At 44.3% G+C, this 15,992-nt stretch overlaps 1 protein-coding gene across 3 annotated transcripts in view; it reads right to left on the reverse strand.

Moving 5' to 3' along the window:
- KIAA0825 (KIAA0825 ortholog) overlaps positions 1-15,992 on the reverse strand; it is a 2,097,552-nt gene that overhangs the window by 1,388,642 nt on the left and 692,918 nt on the right. For all 3 annotated transcript variants that reach the window (XM_085632475.1, XM_085632476.1, XM_085632477.1), the window contains exon 10: positions 14,373-14,523. In XM_085632475.1, the coding sequence (XP_085488601.1) occupies positions 14,373-14,523 (151 nt within the window). The remainder of the gene's footprint in view (positions 1-14,372; positions 14,524-15,992) is intronic.

Consider the following 15,992-nt stretch of genomic DNA (forward strand, 5'->3'; position numbering starts at 1 on the left):
GTGCACGGGTAACCCTGGGGTTCTCTATCTCTTTAATATATTATCTTTGTATTAGTATTTTCACATGTTATCTTTAGAATTACAAAAACATACACCATTCGAGTGTCTAGCAGCTATACAAAGGTCCATCAGTACACATATTCTGTTTATCAATTTAATTCAATTCAGCTTTATTTCGGCTCAGAGGCAATAAAAGCACATAAAACATATTGTTCAATATAAAACATAAATAGTTAAAAGCAGAAATACAATTAAAATCCAATTTATTACAGTTCTGACAATAGTCGTAAGAGTTCTAGATACAGCAAATTTTGAATAATTAAAAAGACTGTTGGTTAATAGGCGCAATATAGCAGAGGATGAGTGAATATAGCAGGAATACCAAGCATTAAGATCCAGGACTGAACGTAGGAAATACAGCATATCACATTACTGTATCTACCATGGGTGGGTTCCCAGGTAATAGGCAGAGCTTTGACCTAACTTTCCACATAGCCAATGAATAACGAGTTAGTGCAAAAATGAATGGCTTACTAAGATCAGTGCTAAATATATTTAGGTCAACTTTATAGTCTCTAGTGCCTAGAGAACTGCACAGTGGTAATTCCAGCATCACCTGCTGGTCTCATATGCCAGGCAGAAAAACAAAACATGATCTAAAGGTCTTCTTGGGAGCACCACACGACGAGCACCGCCTCTCATCGGCACTGGGTACTTTAGCCCATCTGGCTGTGAAAGACCGAAGAGGAAGAGTCCCATTGCGTAACTGCATGAACAAGCACCTCGCCAAAGGAGGTTGAATCTCACTCATAAAATTCTCTGCTATAAACATCCGTAATTGCAAAACACGCGTCGGTCAGAGAACCTCTACTTCCCTGAGAATTTACTGCAAGGTCTATGTGCTGCCAATAAGCTTTCTTAATGTTGTTCTTAGAGATCCCCGCTGACTCATTTGGAGTACTCCACAGGGTTACAAACCCGATTTCTCCCAGGAAGGATTTCACATACATAATCCAAGGAATTTTACCTTAGCCTGGAAGGCTAAGGATCTCTACTAGGCCCTCCCGGTACTGTTGGAGCTGTGGAGTAGTCCAGAGCCTATTCCAGTACAATATAGGGCGTACACCAATTTTGGCTGATCAAAATCTCATCCAGAGGTCGTGTCTAAGGGGAAGTAACAAGGTACTCATGGGAACACCTACCAGTTGCCTAAAAAAACTATTTTTAACTAAATCAAGCATAGTCGCATCCACATGGCCCCACAACTCTGCGCCATACGAAGTTGACCCCAGAGCCTGCGACTGGTAAACTTGCAGAGCCAGGCTTGCTGATCGAAACTGTGATCTATAGGCCATCTTAGAAAGGCCCCCACAATTTGTTCTAGTTTGCGCTTATGCTGGGTAATATAAGTCTGCCACCCCATGTGTTCAGTGACTGTAATACCCAAGTACTTGAAAGAATGTACTCTTTCAAGGGGGAACCCTGCTGGAACTGGATTTGCTCTAGTTGAGCGCCCTGGGTTTATGATCATGTACTTTGTTTTGCCTATATTAATTTCAAGGCCCCGATCCTTACAAAATTGTTTAAAGCGATCCAAGTGATTTGTAAGCCCATGGGGGATTTAGAAAATAAGAGGGTGTCATCAGCAAAGATGAGGGCAGGAATCCTCATGTTCGCCAATCTGGGAGCATCACTGTCAATCAGCCGCAGATAATCTATAAGGACATTAATATAAAGAAAAAAAAAATGTTGGGACAAGTACACAGCCCAGTTTACCCCTCTACTTACGGGAAGGGCTTCATCAACTCACCAGCCTGGCCACACCTCACCTGCACATAGGTGTTCATATGCAACCTCACAATGATATCAAGTAAATTGCTGGGTACTCCCATCTCTTGTAATACCCGCCACAAGGTGGGTCTGGGGACTAGATCAAAGGCGGAACGGAGGTCGACAAACACGACATACAGGCGTCCGTCCCCCACGGTGACCACCTTCCAGTACATCATCAGGAGCCGGAACATGTGGTCAATCGTGCTTGTGGCCTCTCTAAAGCCTGCCTGTAAGGGTGATAGAATTTCATTTCTAGCCATCTACTCCTGCAATCTACTGGGTAAGACCCTACAAAACAGCTTTTGCGAGCTGTCAATAAGACTAATGGTGTCTATAGTTTATAGGTTAATTGCGGGGCCCTTTCTTATAGATGGGTATAATCTCGGCCTCAGCCCAAGTGGAGGGCAAGAGGGCTCCTTTTTTTAAAAGCTGTGAATAATGGAGACAAATAAGAGGCCCAAATGTCAGCCTCCCTCTCCAATACATCCCAGGAATCTTATCTAGACTCAGTGCTTTATTAGGTACTATACTACGTATAGCTAGATATATTTCCTGCTCTGTTATTCCCTGGTCATTGAAGGAACACCTCGGGCAGGTACTTCGGAGATGTCTACCTCCTCTCCTAGATCGTGAATTGATTGACTCCCGGTCGCCCATGCCACAGAATCACTAACAACGGTGGTCTGTTCTCCCTTCTGCACATACAGGCTTGAATAATGGGCTACCCAATCACTTGCTGAAAAATTGACATCTATTAGATGGGACCCTTCCCTTGTACCATTAGAGATAATATTCCAAAAACAATGGTGATCTTTACAGCTAGCAGCTTGCAGTAGGCTTTCCCATTTGTACCTTTTACCTTTCTGTTTTTGCATCAATAATGGCCTTTTATGGATATGCTTGGCCACCCAAATCAGGGACCTGTCTTGCGCCATAATTGCTTTGACCAGTTTGGACTTGACATCCCTGCAACATTTGTTGTACCAGGTCGAAAAATGCTTCCTCTCAATTGTATGCCTGGTGTCAACATAGAAAAGGCTCCATAATTTCCTGGAAAGCCCAATATGAGTCTCAGAAATGACACGCAATGATTCTTCCCATCTTTTTATGGTTTAAATCTTTTATTGGCATTTTTAGAAAATCATACAAACAGGCCCCAACCCCGCTAGCGAGGAACCCCTTGCTCAGTCTCAGGGAGAGGGACTATCCCCACTTCCCATCTTTTTAAAAGGAGGGGCACCAGACTCTCCATCCCTTTAGCCTAGATACGGCTGACCTATGGCCTCTTGTGAAGTCTCTATAATGTACCATTTAACCCTACGCCTATTGCTAGCGATACTCAGTCTCTTTACAATACTTCTCCACAATGGTAACCGTGTTCCATTTAGGTTTAGGTCCTGCTTAAGGACCAAAGCATTATAATTGCTATCCTGCCGAGGCACTACTTGCATGTCTTCGAGGAGTGGCCATAAATTGAGACCCAAAAGAATATAATCAGTCAATCTGATTTAGTTTGGGCGATTAAATGTATGGGTCCCTAACCGATTTGAACTGGAAGACACCTAGATGTCCATTATTACACTGGCCATACGTCATTTCGCAGCCTCTAAATCACTCAATACAGAGAACTTATTGGAATAAGCTACATGACTGGGTATAATCATTGGATACTGGTGTTGAATTGGAAGGAGGACAGGTGGCCTATAAACAAAACCAAGAGGGAGAGCAACCACCTTTGTTTCAACAGGGTTGTGAAGTGCCTTTAGGCTCAAGATATTACATATGCATGCTGGCCTATGAAAATTTAAAACAACATGGGTGACTGATCCGCCCATCCCTCACTCCTGGCCATTATGATTTAATCCAAACCCTGAGCATTAAAATGCCTGTGCTTTAAAAGACAATCAGCAGACTTATTACATAATAAGTCCCAAGACTCTTGCTGCCCAATCTTCAACAGGAGTACCCCAGCCAGAAGTAAGACATAGGGGTGGGCTGCAGGAGGAAGGCTCAGATTATCGGAGCATGGGGCGGGCGAACAACTACCAGGGGCCAGTAAGAATGGTATTATGGTGGGCAGAGCAGTGAGGATTGTATTGATCTGGGGATGAACACCAGCTTGAGTTACTCCGCTGTCCTGGTATATAACATCTGTGGGTGGTCTAGGGGTCTTGTCAGATAACTGGGTTGGGATGCTAGCACCAGTTTGATGGTTGCTAGGGGCTATGTTCACCAGGGTTCGTGGATCACAAGTAACGGAGCAAACCCTTGTGCACTTTAAATGTTCTTGCACGGATTTTTTAAAGGCAGGAAGCACAATGGTAGCCAATCACTACTGGTTTCAGTTTGTCTTCCAGTATTTTCCCAAATGTATTGCACAATGTTGCAGGGGCAGGAAATCCAGGAGCTGTAAATTATCAGTCTGGCATTCTGCATTTTGAAGCAGCGATGTGGTCATTGGTTGAATCCATGAGAGCAATTGGTTCTTAGGGTCCTTATTAATGGGGGTTGTTTCCTTCTGCTGCGCTCATTCCTTCCCGGTCGCCTTTTTCTCTTTACTGTTACAATAGGAGCCTGTTGCTGTAATGGGGGAATACCCAACGGTGACTTTGGATGAATTACGGTTTCAGAACTAATATAAGGACCAGCGGGGACTGGCAAGGATGAGGCCCTCACTTCAGCTAAATTACTGGTCCTTACATTATCAAAGTCGGAACAAGACCCCATCAGTGCTCCGCAATCAAGGGAAAGTCTGAGGTCAGTCAATTCTTTAATAATAATAAGATCTTTATTGCTTGATTAATAAAAATCATTGCCATCAAAACATCTTCACAATCACACAATTTGTAAAAAAACGGCACCACCGATATTATTAACAATTTACCAATACATTCATAGTTATGTCATAAAACCAGTCCAGTTCACCATACATTGCCCATGCAAAATACAATTATAAAATCTATCAAACGTGGGCAAGATCATGCAAGAAATAGTAATTCCAACATATAAAGTGCATCTATAATTACTGTAACAGGATATTGCACATATTGCATATTAAAGTGCCGATGTGCAATAATTAGTAATTCCATTGTACAAAAACAATTATAAAGTGCATCAATAATTACTATAACAGAGTAGCATCAGTTATTACATTTCTAATTATTTCCCTAGCTGCGTGAACACTAAGTCTACAAAATATCAAACTGTGCAAAAGTCTCTTAAGTGCAAGGGATATAAATATAATACATCTCAAACTGACTATACCAAACATTTTTCGGCTGCATGTAAAATGTTTATCAATTGGCAAAACAACAGGACCCACTCGCATGATAGAGACCTAATAAGCGCCTGGCGAACTGATCTAACCCAGATCTTCAAAAATAGGGGTTTCAAGAAGATACGACAAATGTTAATCAATTTAGGGCACATGTATACTATATGAACTAATGATTCTTGTGACCATCCGCATAGTCTACAGTCAATCAATCAATCAGAGTACTTGTAAAGCGCGCTACTTACCTGTGAGGGTCACAAGGCGCTAAGGAGAGGGGGGCGCCGCTACTGCTCGAAGAGCCAGGTCTTGAGGAGTTTTCTGAAGGCGAGTAGGTCTTGGGTCTGCCATAGGTGGGTCTGCCATAGGTGGGTAGGGGGGTGTTCCAGGTCTTGGCGGCGAGGTAGGAGAAGGATCTGCCGCCGGAAGTCGTTCGTTGGATGCGGGGGACGGAGGCGAGGGCGAGGCTGGCGGAGCGGAGCTGGCGGGTGGGGGTGTGGAAGCTGAGTCTGCTGTTCAGGTAGGCTGGTCCGGCGTTGTGGAGTGCTTTGTGTGCGTGGGTGAGGAGCTTGAAGGTGATCCTCTTGTCGACGGGGAGCCAGTGTAGGTCTCTCAGGTGGGGGTGTGATGTAGCTGCGGCGGGGGACGTTGACGATCAGTCGGGCGGAGGCTTTTTTTTATTTCGTTGTAGTCGTCCGGCCACTGCTGAATCCAAGGCTGTGTGCCCTCTCTTGTAAGATTTATTCCCATTCGTAGATTTAACAAAATATTTTTAGTTTTTGCTGAAAGATGAGCAGTCAGATGAGGCTGAATAGTAAAAACTGGTATGAGTTAATCACATACCATGCATGATTTTTCCTACTAGTGCGTTTTTATCCAACTTAAGAGATTCAGCTTTGAGTTGTTTTTTTAGGATTAACTTATAATAGGGCATTTTCAATTCTTGGAGCACTATTTGCAGACCAATATCTCTTAGGCAAGTTGAAATATGAGATCTCCATTTAACAGCTTAAGCAGAATTATTTATTTCTAGCCAGCAATTGTTCCCTAGGGAAGCAGGAGCAGAAGAAAACATAGAGTACATACATTTCAAAAAAGCTACTTCTGACACCAAACACGGTCTTTGGAGACCAAACTCTAATCTTATTCCTGCTTGGCCTACTGATCTGGAGATCCCAAAAGTTGATTTGAAGGCCTTAACTACCAGTAAATCTAAGAGCTTCGCAACTTTCCCTCTGGCAATGGGTGAGTCATATAAAAGGGTTGGCTGTAACTTGGCTTTCATGACTTTAAGAATATGATCATGAGATTGACAATTCAACGATTTTTTCAAACATTTAAAAGCATGAATTAAATCACAGTTTTTGCCCTTAGGTCTTTAAAAATATATTTAAAAGAGACTCTGTTATTGAATACCACCCCTAAATATCTCAATGTTTGAACAGCTTCAATTGGCCCTGCTTTGGCCCTCCAAGTATAAAACCTTCTGTTTAGCAGGTCCAATTTTCATGATTTTAGTTTTTTTAACATTCAGTTCAAGGCCATTTGTTTGTTTATAGTCATCAAAAGCATTTATGAGACTTTTTTTGTAGCCAATAGGAGTCTAATTGCATTTGGTACTTTTACTTACAGCTCCAAGTATGTCTATATTTATATAACCGAGTTCAAGATATGTATAAATAAAAGACAATGATGTGTGGCTTTAGTTGTATATATTTTGGTCGCATAAACTCTTAAGCCGAATAGTCCTCACATTACTTTCACAGAGAATTCAAGGTAAATACGAAATCAAACCCAAATAAGTGCAAAGCTGGAAGGGAGTATTCCTAGACATATTACTCTTTCATTTTATAATACACTGCACTGACAAAGCATTTAAGTCAAAAGACATTTACATCACATTTTAGTAACGCTGGATAAGTGAACTACTAGGACTGCCCCTCAAACCTTACAGTAAGACAGAAGCTTTTGAGTAAAAGAACTGTAGCGACCTAGACAGACAGTTTTCCCTCTACTGGAAAACCATTCTCTTAGCTCCTTGAACCTAGCTAAATTTCGCCAAATGTGTTTTTGCTGCACCCTCCAAATTACTGAACCAGGTGATGGGAGAACAACTCCAAGGATATGTGGAGCCCATGGACTGTAACATTGTTAACAGGCCATTTTGCAGTCAGGTTTTGGAACAGATTTGATAGTTAGATCTCTTTTTTAGATGAACTGTGCATGGTTGTTGGTGTCAGGTTTTTACTAGTTCTCTCAGTTGCCTTTGATACTGTCGATCATCAGATCATCTGAGGCTACTTGCTAATCTCCAACTTAGTCAAAACGTCTAAGAATGGATAACATGATTTTTGTTTGAGAGATCTCAGGCAGGTCCTTTGGGCACATTTACCTTCAGTGGAGGTTTGGGCAGGAGGGATATGCCCTCCTGTTTTCTTGCCCTTTTTATTATACCACTAGTAAATAGCAGCCCATTATTCACTAATGATAAAATAAATGCACAACGTCTCTGCAATTGAGGGTCATTTAGGAGCCTGAGGCAGTGAATTTGTATGATGGCTGGTGCAAGAGCTTAGAAGCACCTGCACTAGCCCATCAGTCAGATTTTTCCAGCCTGGCTGAGTCCCAGCTCTTGTCTAAGGGTCCAACATTGCCTCAAGCCTTCATAATTATGTTACACTGCAGTTTCACCTATAAAGGTAGTCCCAGTCGCTTTAGGCTTCTTCTTATTGTATCCATGGCTAACCAGGCTGTCACCTCACCCCTGCTACCCTTGTCACATGGCTATGTGGGTTAGGGTTCTCACTAATCCAGTTTCACCCTGTGTGGAGAGGGTCAGAAGTAAAAGCAAGAGGCTAAAAGGTGGCACCTGACATACTGGAGGTATGTCTTGGCATTAGGAATGACAACCATGGCTTCTTTGTGGGAGGAGGGATGGGAGGAGAGAACCAACCATGATAAATGCTGGCCCAGACACACAAGAGGTCATTTTTGACATATGGGACACCAATGGCAAAATTCTGGCACACTATATATAATTCTAGGTATACGCGGGTATCCATGACATATGTGAGGCTGCCATGACACCCACAAACAAATACTGCCATAGCTCAAAGGAGAAAATTATTAACATACCTGCAGCAAGTTGATTGCTTGGTTGGATAAGAAGGAGAGAGCGAGCAGGGTGGTGCCCGTTGTGGAGAGAATGGAAGGAGTGCGTGTGACTGACCCTGTGGAGATTGTTGACTGCTTCGCGAATTATTTCCGCGGGGTATACTCTCCGGTTTCTGTGCGTTCGGAGGAGGATTCTCATCTGTTGCTTAGAGACATTGCATTGCCAACCCTTTCAGAGGCTGATGCAATATTGATGGAGGCGAAGTTGTCGTCAGATGAGATCGCTCTGGCCACTCACTCGATCGCCTCTGGTAAGGCTGTGGGTCCTAATGGTCTTCCCATTGAACTATATAAGTTGCGTCCCGACAAGATAGCGCTGTATCTTCGGGACATGTTTTTCGCGGCACGTGCGGCGGGCTTCCTCCCCCCTGACCAACGTCTCGCCAACATAGTTGTGATACACAAAGAGGGGAAGCCGCGAGATCGCTGCGCCTCCTGTAGGCCCATTTCGCTGTTAAACGCAGAACCCAAAATTCTGGCTAAGGTATTGGCTAATCGGCTGGTTCGGGTCGTGGGCGACTTGATTCATCAGGATCAGTCCGGTTTCATACCCCATCGGAATACCGCCCTGAATTTGAGGCGGTTGCACGGCGTGCTTGCTAGAGCGGAGTTTATACGTGAGCCGGCCATCTTGGCATCCTTAGATGCTACTATGGCGTTCGACACTTTGGAGTGGCCGTATATTTGGGCCGTGTTGGCGAAATTCGGGTTCGGCCCTGAGTTTATTGGTTGGGTAAAATTACTATATGCTGACCCACTGGCTCAGGTGGTGGTGAATGGTAGGGTGTCGGCTCCCTTCGCACTGGGGAGAGGTACGCGGCAGGGATGTCCGTTATCACCCCTTCTCTTTGCACTTTCTTTGGAGCCTCTCGCCGCCTGGTTGCGTTGGGAGCCGTCGTTGCGGGGCATTAGATGGACGCCGGAGTTTGAAGACCGTGTCTCCCTTTACGCGGATGACATCCTTCTGTATCTTACCTCTCCCCGACAGTCGCTAATTGTATTGGTGGACGTATTGAATTCCTTTGGTCGCAACTCTGGCCTGGTTATCAACTGGGCCAAGTCATGTGTTTACGTCCTCTCGGGCGAGGCCCCCCTCCTGCCACGGGATTGCCCTATCCAGATTGCTACACTGGGATTCAAGTATTTGGGAATCTTTATCTCTCTGGATCCCGCGGTCCGCTATGAGCGAAACCTTCTCCCTCCCCTCCAGCGACTGAAGGCCGACGTCGCGAGGTGGCGACGACTTCCGCTCTCGCCGCTCGGACGGGCGGCATTATTTAAAATGATGTCGCTACCTCGCTTCTTGTATGCTTTGCAAAATACTCTAGATGTCGTGCCAGCCCGTTATTTCCGGGAGGTGGAGGGTCTTCAGCGCCAACTGTTTTGGGACGGGCGGCTACGGATCGCTCTCGCCAAGTTGACGCTCCCTTGGTACGATGGGGGGGGTCGCCCTCCCCGATATTAAATGATACTATTGGGCGTCTCAATTGGCGGCGGTGAACCACGGGATATACGGTCCTGCCTTGAATCCGGCCTTCGAGATGGATACATTTCTGCTTCCGGGTGGGGATTATAATAGGGCGCTGTACTCGGTGACCCCGGATGCACGGTTGACAGGACCCATGCAGGTTGCGGTACGTGTGTGGCATGCGGCGAATGCTGCGATGGGGTGCAGGGATCGCTTGACTCGGGCGACGCCGTTGTATGCCTCCGGGCGGCTGGGTTGTTTGTGGAGATCGAAAGGCTTTGAGAAATGGGATATGATTGGGATATGTAAGGTGGGTGACCTTTGGGCGAAGGGGTCTTTTAAAACGTTTGAAATGCTTAAAACTGAATACAAATTAAATGACAGAGAGTACTTCCGGAATGCACAAGTATACCATGCGCTGTGTTCGGTCTTTCCGGACGTTGCTGCTATCCCCGAGTATTCCCCGCTGGAGGATAGAGTGTTGGACGGCTATGTGCCCGACAGCACTATTTCTCTGATCTACAAAAAACGTATTAATGATCGCGCGGACTTGCTGCTCCGTCTGCGGGAGGCATGGACGGGCGATGGCTTGGAACTGGACGATGAGGACTGGGTATCGGCGGTGGCCTCCCCGAAAGAGGTGGCGATCCCGGCCCGCTTACGATTCGTACAGTTGAAGATCCTTCATAGAGTGTATGTCACGGGGCCCGGTTTGCTACGTATGGGTTACTCGAGGGATGGAATGTGTAAGCGTGGATGTGGCCTGCCGGGTACCTTTCTTCATATCTTATGGGAATGTTCGGAGGTTGTGCGATTTTGGAACGATATTCACACCGTAATGGAGGAGGTCACGCACGTTGCTCTGTTGCCAGAGGCTAGGAGGTGTTTGTTGAATGTCTGGGAACCGAATGACTATAATGTGGCACAGACGCAGTGGGTGACTTTGGGGTATATGGTGGCTAAGCGTAACATTGCACAGCTGTGGGGCTCCCCGAGGCCGCCCACGATCGCGGTATGGAAGGAGAATATGGACTGGTGTATGTTTAGGGAAAAGACGGTGTATGTGGCGAGAGGCAAGCCGGGGAAATGGACTAAGGTATGGGGTCCATGGAATTTATATCGTGGACGAATCTGCACCCCGCCTCTGCCATTAGAGTTCGATATTGCTTTGTTCCCCTAGCCACACATTCTGCGGGATTGTGTGAGGTGTGCTCCATGCTTTGTCTTCCCATTGCCCCCCACTACCGCTTCCTGTCAAGAATTGCTTTGGACACTGTACGTTGTGCCCCGTCCTGGGAAGAGCACGCTGCTATTTCGGACTCTCATTGCCTTGAGTGTGTTTTATATTTAATAGAAAATGAAACTGTTTTTTCCGATTGCTCCTGGCCTATGGCCACGGCCTGTTGCATGTGCTCACAAACTGCCGGGAGCTTTGCCTCTGGTTCATTTGAATGTGTGGCATTGCATTGCGGGCCCTCGGGCTTTCTAGCGGCCGGCCTTGGTGGTTGTAGGCCCTTCTATGTATTTTATCGTGTAATAAAGGTTTCTAATAAAAAATAAATAAAAAAAAAAACATACCTGCAGCACTCATTGCACATTTGAAAAAATTGGGTCAAGTCCTTGGGAGCATCAGATGTCAATTTCCTGGCATACCATGAAAGTACTTGAATATTTAATGGGTAACCTTTCAGAGACTATGGCTTTTGAGCAAATATATGTGAAAAATGTACTTTAAAATGACTATTTGACTGGATGTGTTTAAAAAGATTATTAGGAGGGGAGAAGTACCCTTTCATTTTACAGGCACACGAAGAAGAAATCAGGCGTCCTTGCCGAATTGGCCTTCTATTACACTGGGCATTTCCCCGGTTACCCGGAGCCCTTGATGGGCTGTTTTTAAGGCTCAAAGCCGCTCGTAGTGCCTTTGCCACTTTACCCATCTCCCAGAGGTAAACTGCAGCAGGCATGGGTGGCTTTAACAGAAAAAGAAAGGAAGGGAGGGAGGGAGAAGGCAGAGAGAAAGCGATCAGAAATTGATAGAGGACAGAGAGAAAGAGAGAGTCTGAATGGATGGATGGAATGAGAGAGACTGCATGAGTAGATCAAGGGAGTGGAGCTGGTTTGAGCATTTTTGCCAGAGCTGCTTTTGGCTCCAGGGCCCAGCCCTGCTTCTCTCTCTCTGGAATTCTGGGCATTACACCACATGCAAAGATCACCAACCACCACTGTCCACCTCCTCATTTGGATCAGCCCAGTGGAGGGGTAAATCCTCAACTGATTGTTTTTCTATCCCTACATGTCACTTTTGGATCTCGGCTCCCCGAGATGTTAATCTACTTTTTCACCTATGCAGAAAATATTAGATGCATTCATGAGATGGTCTTACATATCTGCTATTCATTGGCCCTTGCTCTATGGATTTCTGAATGCATGAAAACCTACTTTACTTACAACTCATCTACATGGAAGCCAATAAAAAGGACTCATACGGAAATGTTCAATTTATAAAATGTCTTTGAACTAAATCTAAAATCGGCCGCAAATGCAACAAAAATGGTAGGTTAATCTGAGATCATAAAATCTTCACACAATATCCTCGGGACAATAAGATCAAACATTTGTCTCAAAAATGTTACCAGCTCTTACACCAAACTAGATTTCTAGATGCTCATGGGTTTTCCTGCACTCCTTTGAATTTACTTAGATCATTGCCTCTTCCCACTTACACATGCTGCCACTCCCAAGATTGGAAATAAGACCTTCCACACCTGGCCTTCAAATGCAAAACTGTTAAAGATTGAAGGAATCTGTGAGCATGAGCTTCAAGCCATTTTGTACTTGGCAGCCATTTTAGTTAGCTATGTGCTAGCCATTTGCTTTCTCCCTCTTCCAGAACCTCGCACATGCTCAGAAAGACCTAGCTAGTAGAATGCACCTGCTCCTAGTATAAACTGTCAGGCTGTTCTAACTGATGTCAGCAACTCATTACTCCTCCTACTTGTTGACTGTGCATTTTCTGTATGACCATCTATGTGTGTAACTCTTCTCATGTGTACTTGTACCGCCTTCTCTTGAGCCCCTGTGTGGGTATATAAGGCCCCTGTTCTCTGTACTCCTTAGAATGCCTCCTACAGTGACTTGAGGGTACTGTGTGACACAATCTCCCTCATGTGAGGTTTAATAAATGCATTGTTTTTATATTACAGCTTCTGTGCCAATCTCTTCTTTGTTGGTTTAAAAGGACCAGGTGTATCAGTGAAACCCCTGAGAAGGTTTTTATTTCTTCAAAACAATCACACCTTTTTGGTCCAAGATTTCTGAGTTGTATTAAAAAAATGGCGTCCAGTCTATATTCTACACCACTGTCGTCTGTTTAGGAGTCCATGCTATTTAAGACATTTAGAACCTGGGCAGCAGAGATGGCCCTCTCCTAAACGTATTTTCATCATGGCTCAAAACAATACTAGCAAATTGGAGAAATGTAGGTCAGGTCACAGTTCATTATTAGTAGGCCTGGCAGTGTTATAAATAGTATACAAATAAAGCCTTAAAGCACTCTGATCTAATCTGCAAAAATACCACTTTGTAGCACTTGAGAAGCCTTTCTTCTGAAAAGCAATCCTCACTGATTATCCTTTGATACTGTGGTAATTGCTCTAACATGAACCCCCACGATGGGTCAGTATTTTGACAAATGTTAAATCTTGATTAAATCTTGGTTATATGTGTGCGCACCATAGGTTGATATGTCAACGTTTTCACCACTGGTTGTAAATGGTACTTTACGGTGCAACGGTTACCTTCGATCCTGAGTCCGTCATCACATTCACATTCGTTCCTCCTGCAAGTTAAATGTTCTCTAGACTTTTCTTTCCTTCCTGAAATACTCTGCGCACCATGGACTCAGATTGTTCTTTCTGCATGTACTTTTTGGTTTAATTTTTACAATATTTGGCCCTATAAACCCTCTTATTCAATAGTAGCTATATAATTTTGATCGTGGTATGCGTTCCAATAAAGAAAGATATCTGATGCTCCTACACCTATAACATATTTTACTTTTATTACTAAATGTCGTTCCAGCACCTATGTTACCCACTCTTACCTATGTGCCACAGCTTGAACTTTTACCCATGTGCCACAGCCTGAATCAGCTGACCTGCATTGTGCTATTATGAAACTCTTGCATAACAGTAAGGGGTTTGTTCCTTATAGCAGTTCCTTGACTCGGAAAAATGAGGGATAATACCAAAATAAAAGCGGAAAAGAGAAGGGAAAAAGTTAAAGGAGAAAAGAAAAAGGAAAGAGTGTGATGGTTTAGTGCAGCAATATGAAAACAATCTTGAGTAAACCCTTTTCTTAATATGCCCCAAACACTTGCAATTTGAAAGCACTTAGAAGCCGGCCTAGGGTAGCACCGGGCAATGGGCTAACATGGGCAATCATTCATTTGCAAAGGCCGCCATTTTAGATGCACTAATGAAAAGGCTTCAAGAGCTCTGTATCCAGGACCCACCCAGCATCATGTGCAGGCATGCTGAGATTATGCTTCGGATTAGTCTCGTCGAAGACAGGTAGTAAAGCACGTTTGAGTAAAAGGGAGTGATAGTAAACTTAGCCTCGCACCTCGTAAAAGGCTTTCTTGTCTTCCCAGTGGTGGCTTTCGGCATCCTGCAGAACACTCGTAGCACAAACTGTAACGCAGTAACTCGTAATTTGAGCCCGGAGCGCGCTGATGAATTCATGATATCTCTGGACGGGCACCAGGAACAGCGGCCTGCAGCGAAGGAAGGATCAAAGAGACACAGGTTAGGAGCCAGGGCAGCAGGAGGTAACGCCACAAGTGCTTCTCATTATTGGGTATCAATCATGCATTTCCTCTCGGCTCTAGAGAGCCTACCTCCAATCACTTAAAGCCAGAACAAACCACAAACGCGCTGTTTGTAGGTTCATAGGTTGTTTGCAAGAACGCATCTGCTCTTGTAGCCGCGTGGCCGTGCACCAGACAGCTAGCTCTGGCATCACAGCACGACCTTTGAAAACTAGAACACATTGTTTACTGTTTGTCTTCATGAACAAAGACCAGTGGGATACGATGCCTTTACTCTTCCCCTTCCATCAATATCTTTCCACAGCCCACGTTTCTGAATGTTTATAACTTTTAGCAACTTTAAAGTTTTCATGAAAGATGGTTATGACATTTCCATAGATGTAGCTTCTGCCTAACGTTGATCTATCTCCAAGTAACACGTGACGGTAATACTCTTATGTGCTGAGCTAAAAAATGTAATGTAAATTATAAATCAATAAAGTGGTTAGAGAGGAAACTATAGCAATAGGATTTGTTAAAATACTAAATCAACCTCAGCTGCATGGGTGCGTTAAAATTGTCCGAAAATGAAACAAAAGCAGTGAACAAACTAGTTTTCTTAAACAAGAGGGCAAGTCATTAAATATACAGTCACACTGAGCTGTTACTCTTTGCTGTTTTGTATAATGTCTTAAATATACACAACTGGCTTCCATTTTCATCATTCTTTACTCTCTCCCTGTTAAGTTCTACCGTCTCATCACTCATTCTCAGGGGAACGGTTGCACCTCCCCTTGGACATCTTACCAATGTAGGCCTCTCATTCACATGAACTCATAAACGACCCACTGTTGCTCCGATCCCAACCACAAAACTCTGTATGAAGAAAAGCCAAACTGAACTCAAATAAGCACCTTCACTGAAATTTTTGTTTTGTGCAAAACATTTTCTAACTGTGTTTATTAATTTTCCTTTGAACATTATAACAAAAACAACTTCACCATCAAAGGCACAGAAAGAATAGAGTAACATATACCTACTTATTAGATAATTCATTCACATTTCGGTGACTTCATTTCCACACTATGAACACATACTCCACGCCAGGGGCTAACACCTTCTCCGCCCTCTGACTTTTTATCATTTATTGCAGTGTAGCATGAAGACTATAAAGAACACAGCAGGTAAGCAAGAGGTTACAGCAGTACACATAAATCAAGTAGTAGGCCAAAGCCCTTACAAAACAGAGGGACCAATAGCTCTACGAGCAATGAGCGGGTCGTTAAACTCCATGATGGCCACAAGGTGTGGTCGAGCCAACAGGGTGGAAGAAAACCAGCTAGTTTCTGACGGTGTATACAACAATAACATGGATCGCTACCCTGGGGTGGTCGGTGTGTCCACTATCTATGGTGTAGTCGACGCGCGGGCCGCCG

The sequence above is a fragment of the Triturus cristatus genome, chromosome 2_1 (genome assembly GCF_964204655.1).
Source record: "Triturus cristatus chromosome 2_1, aTriCri1.1, whole genome shotgun sequence".
NCBI lineage: Eukaryota > Metazoa > Chordata > Amphibia > Caudata > Salamandridae > Triturus > Triturus cristatus.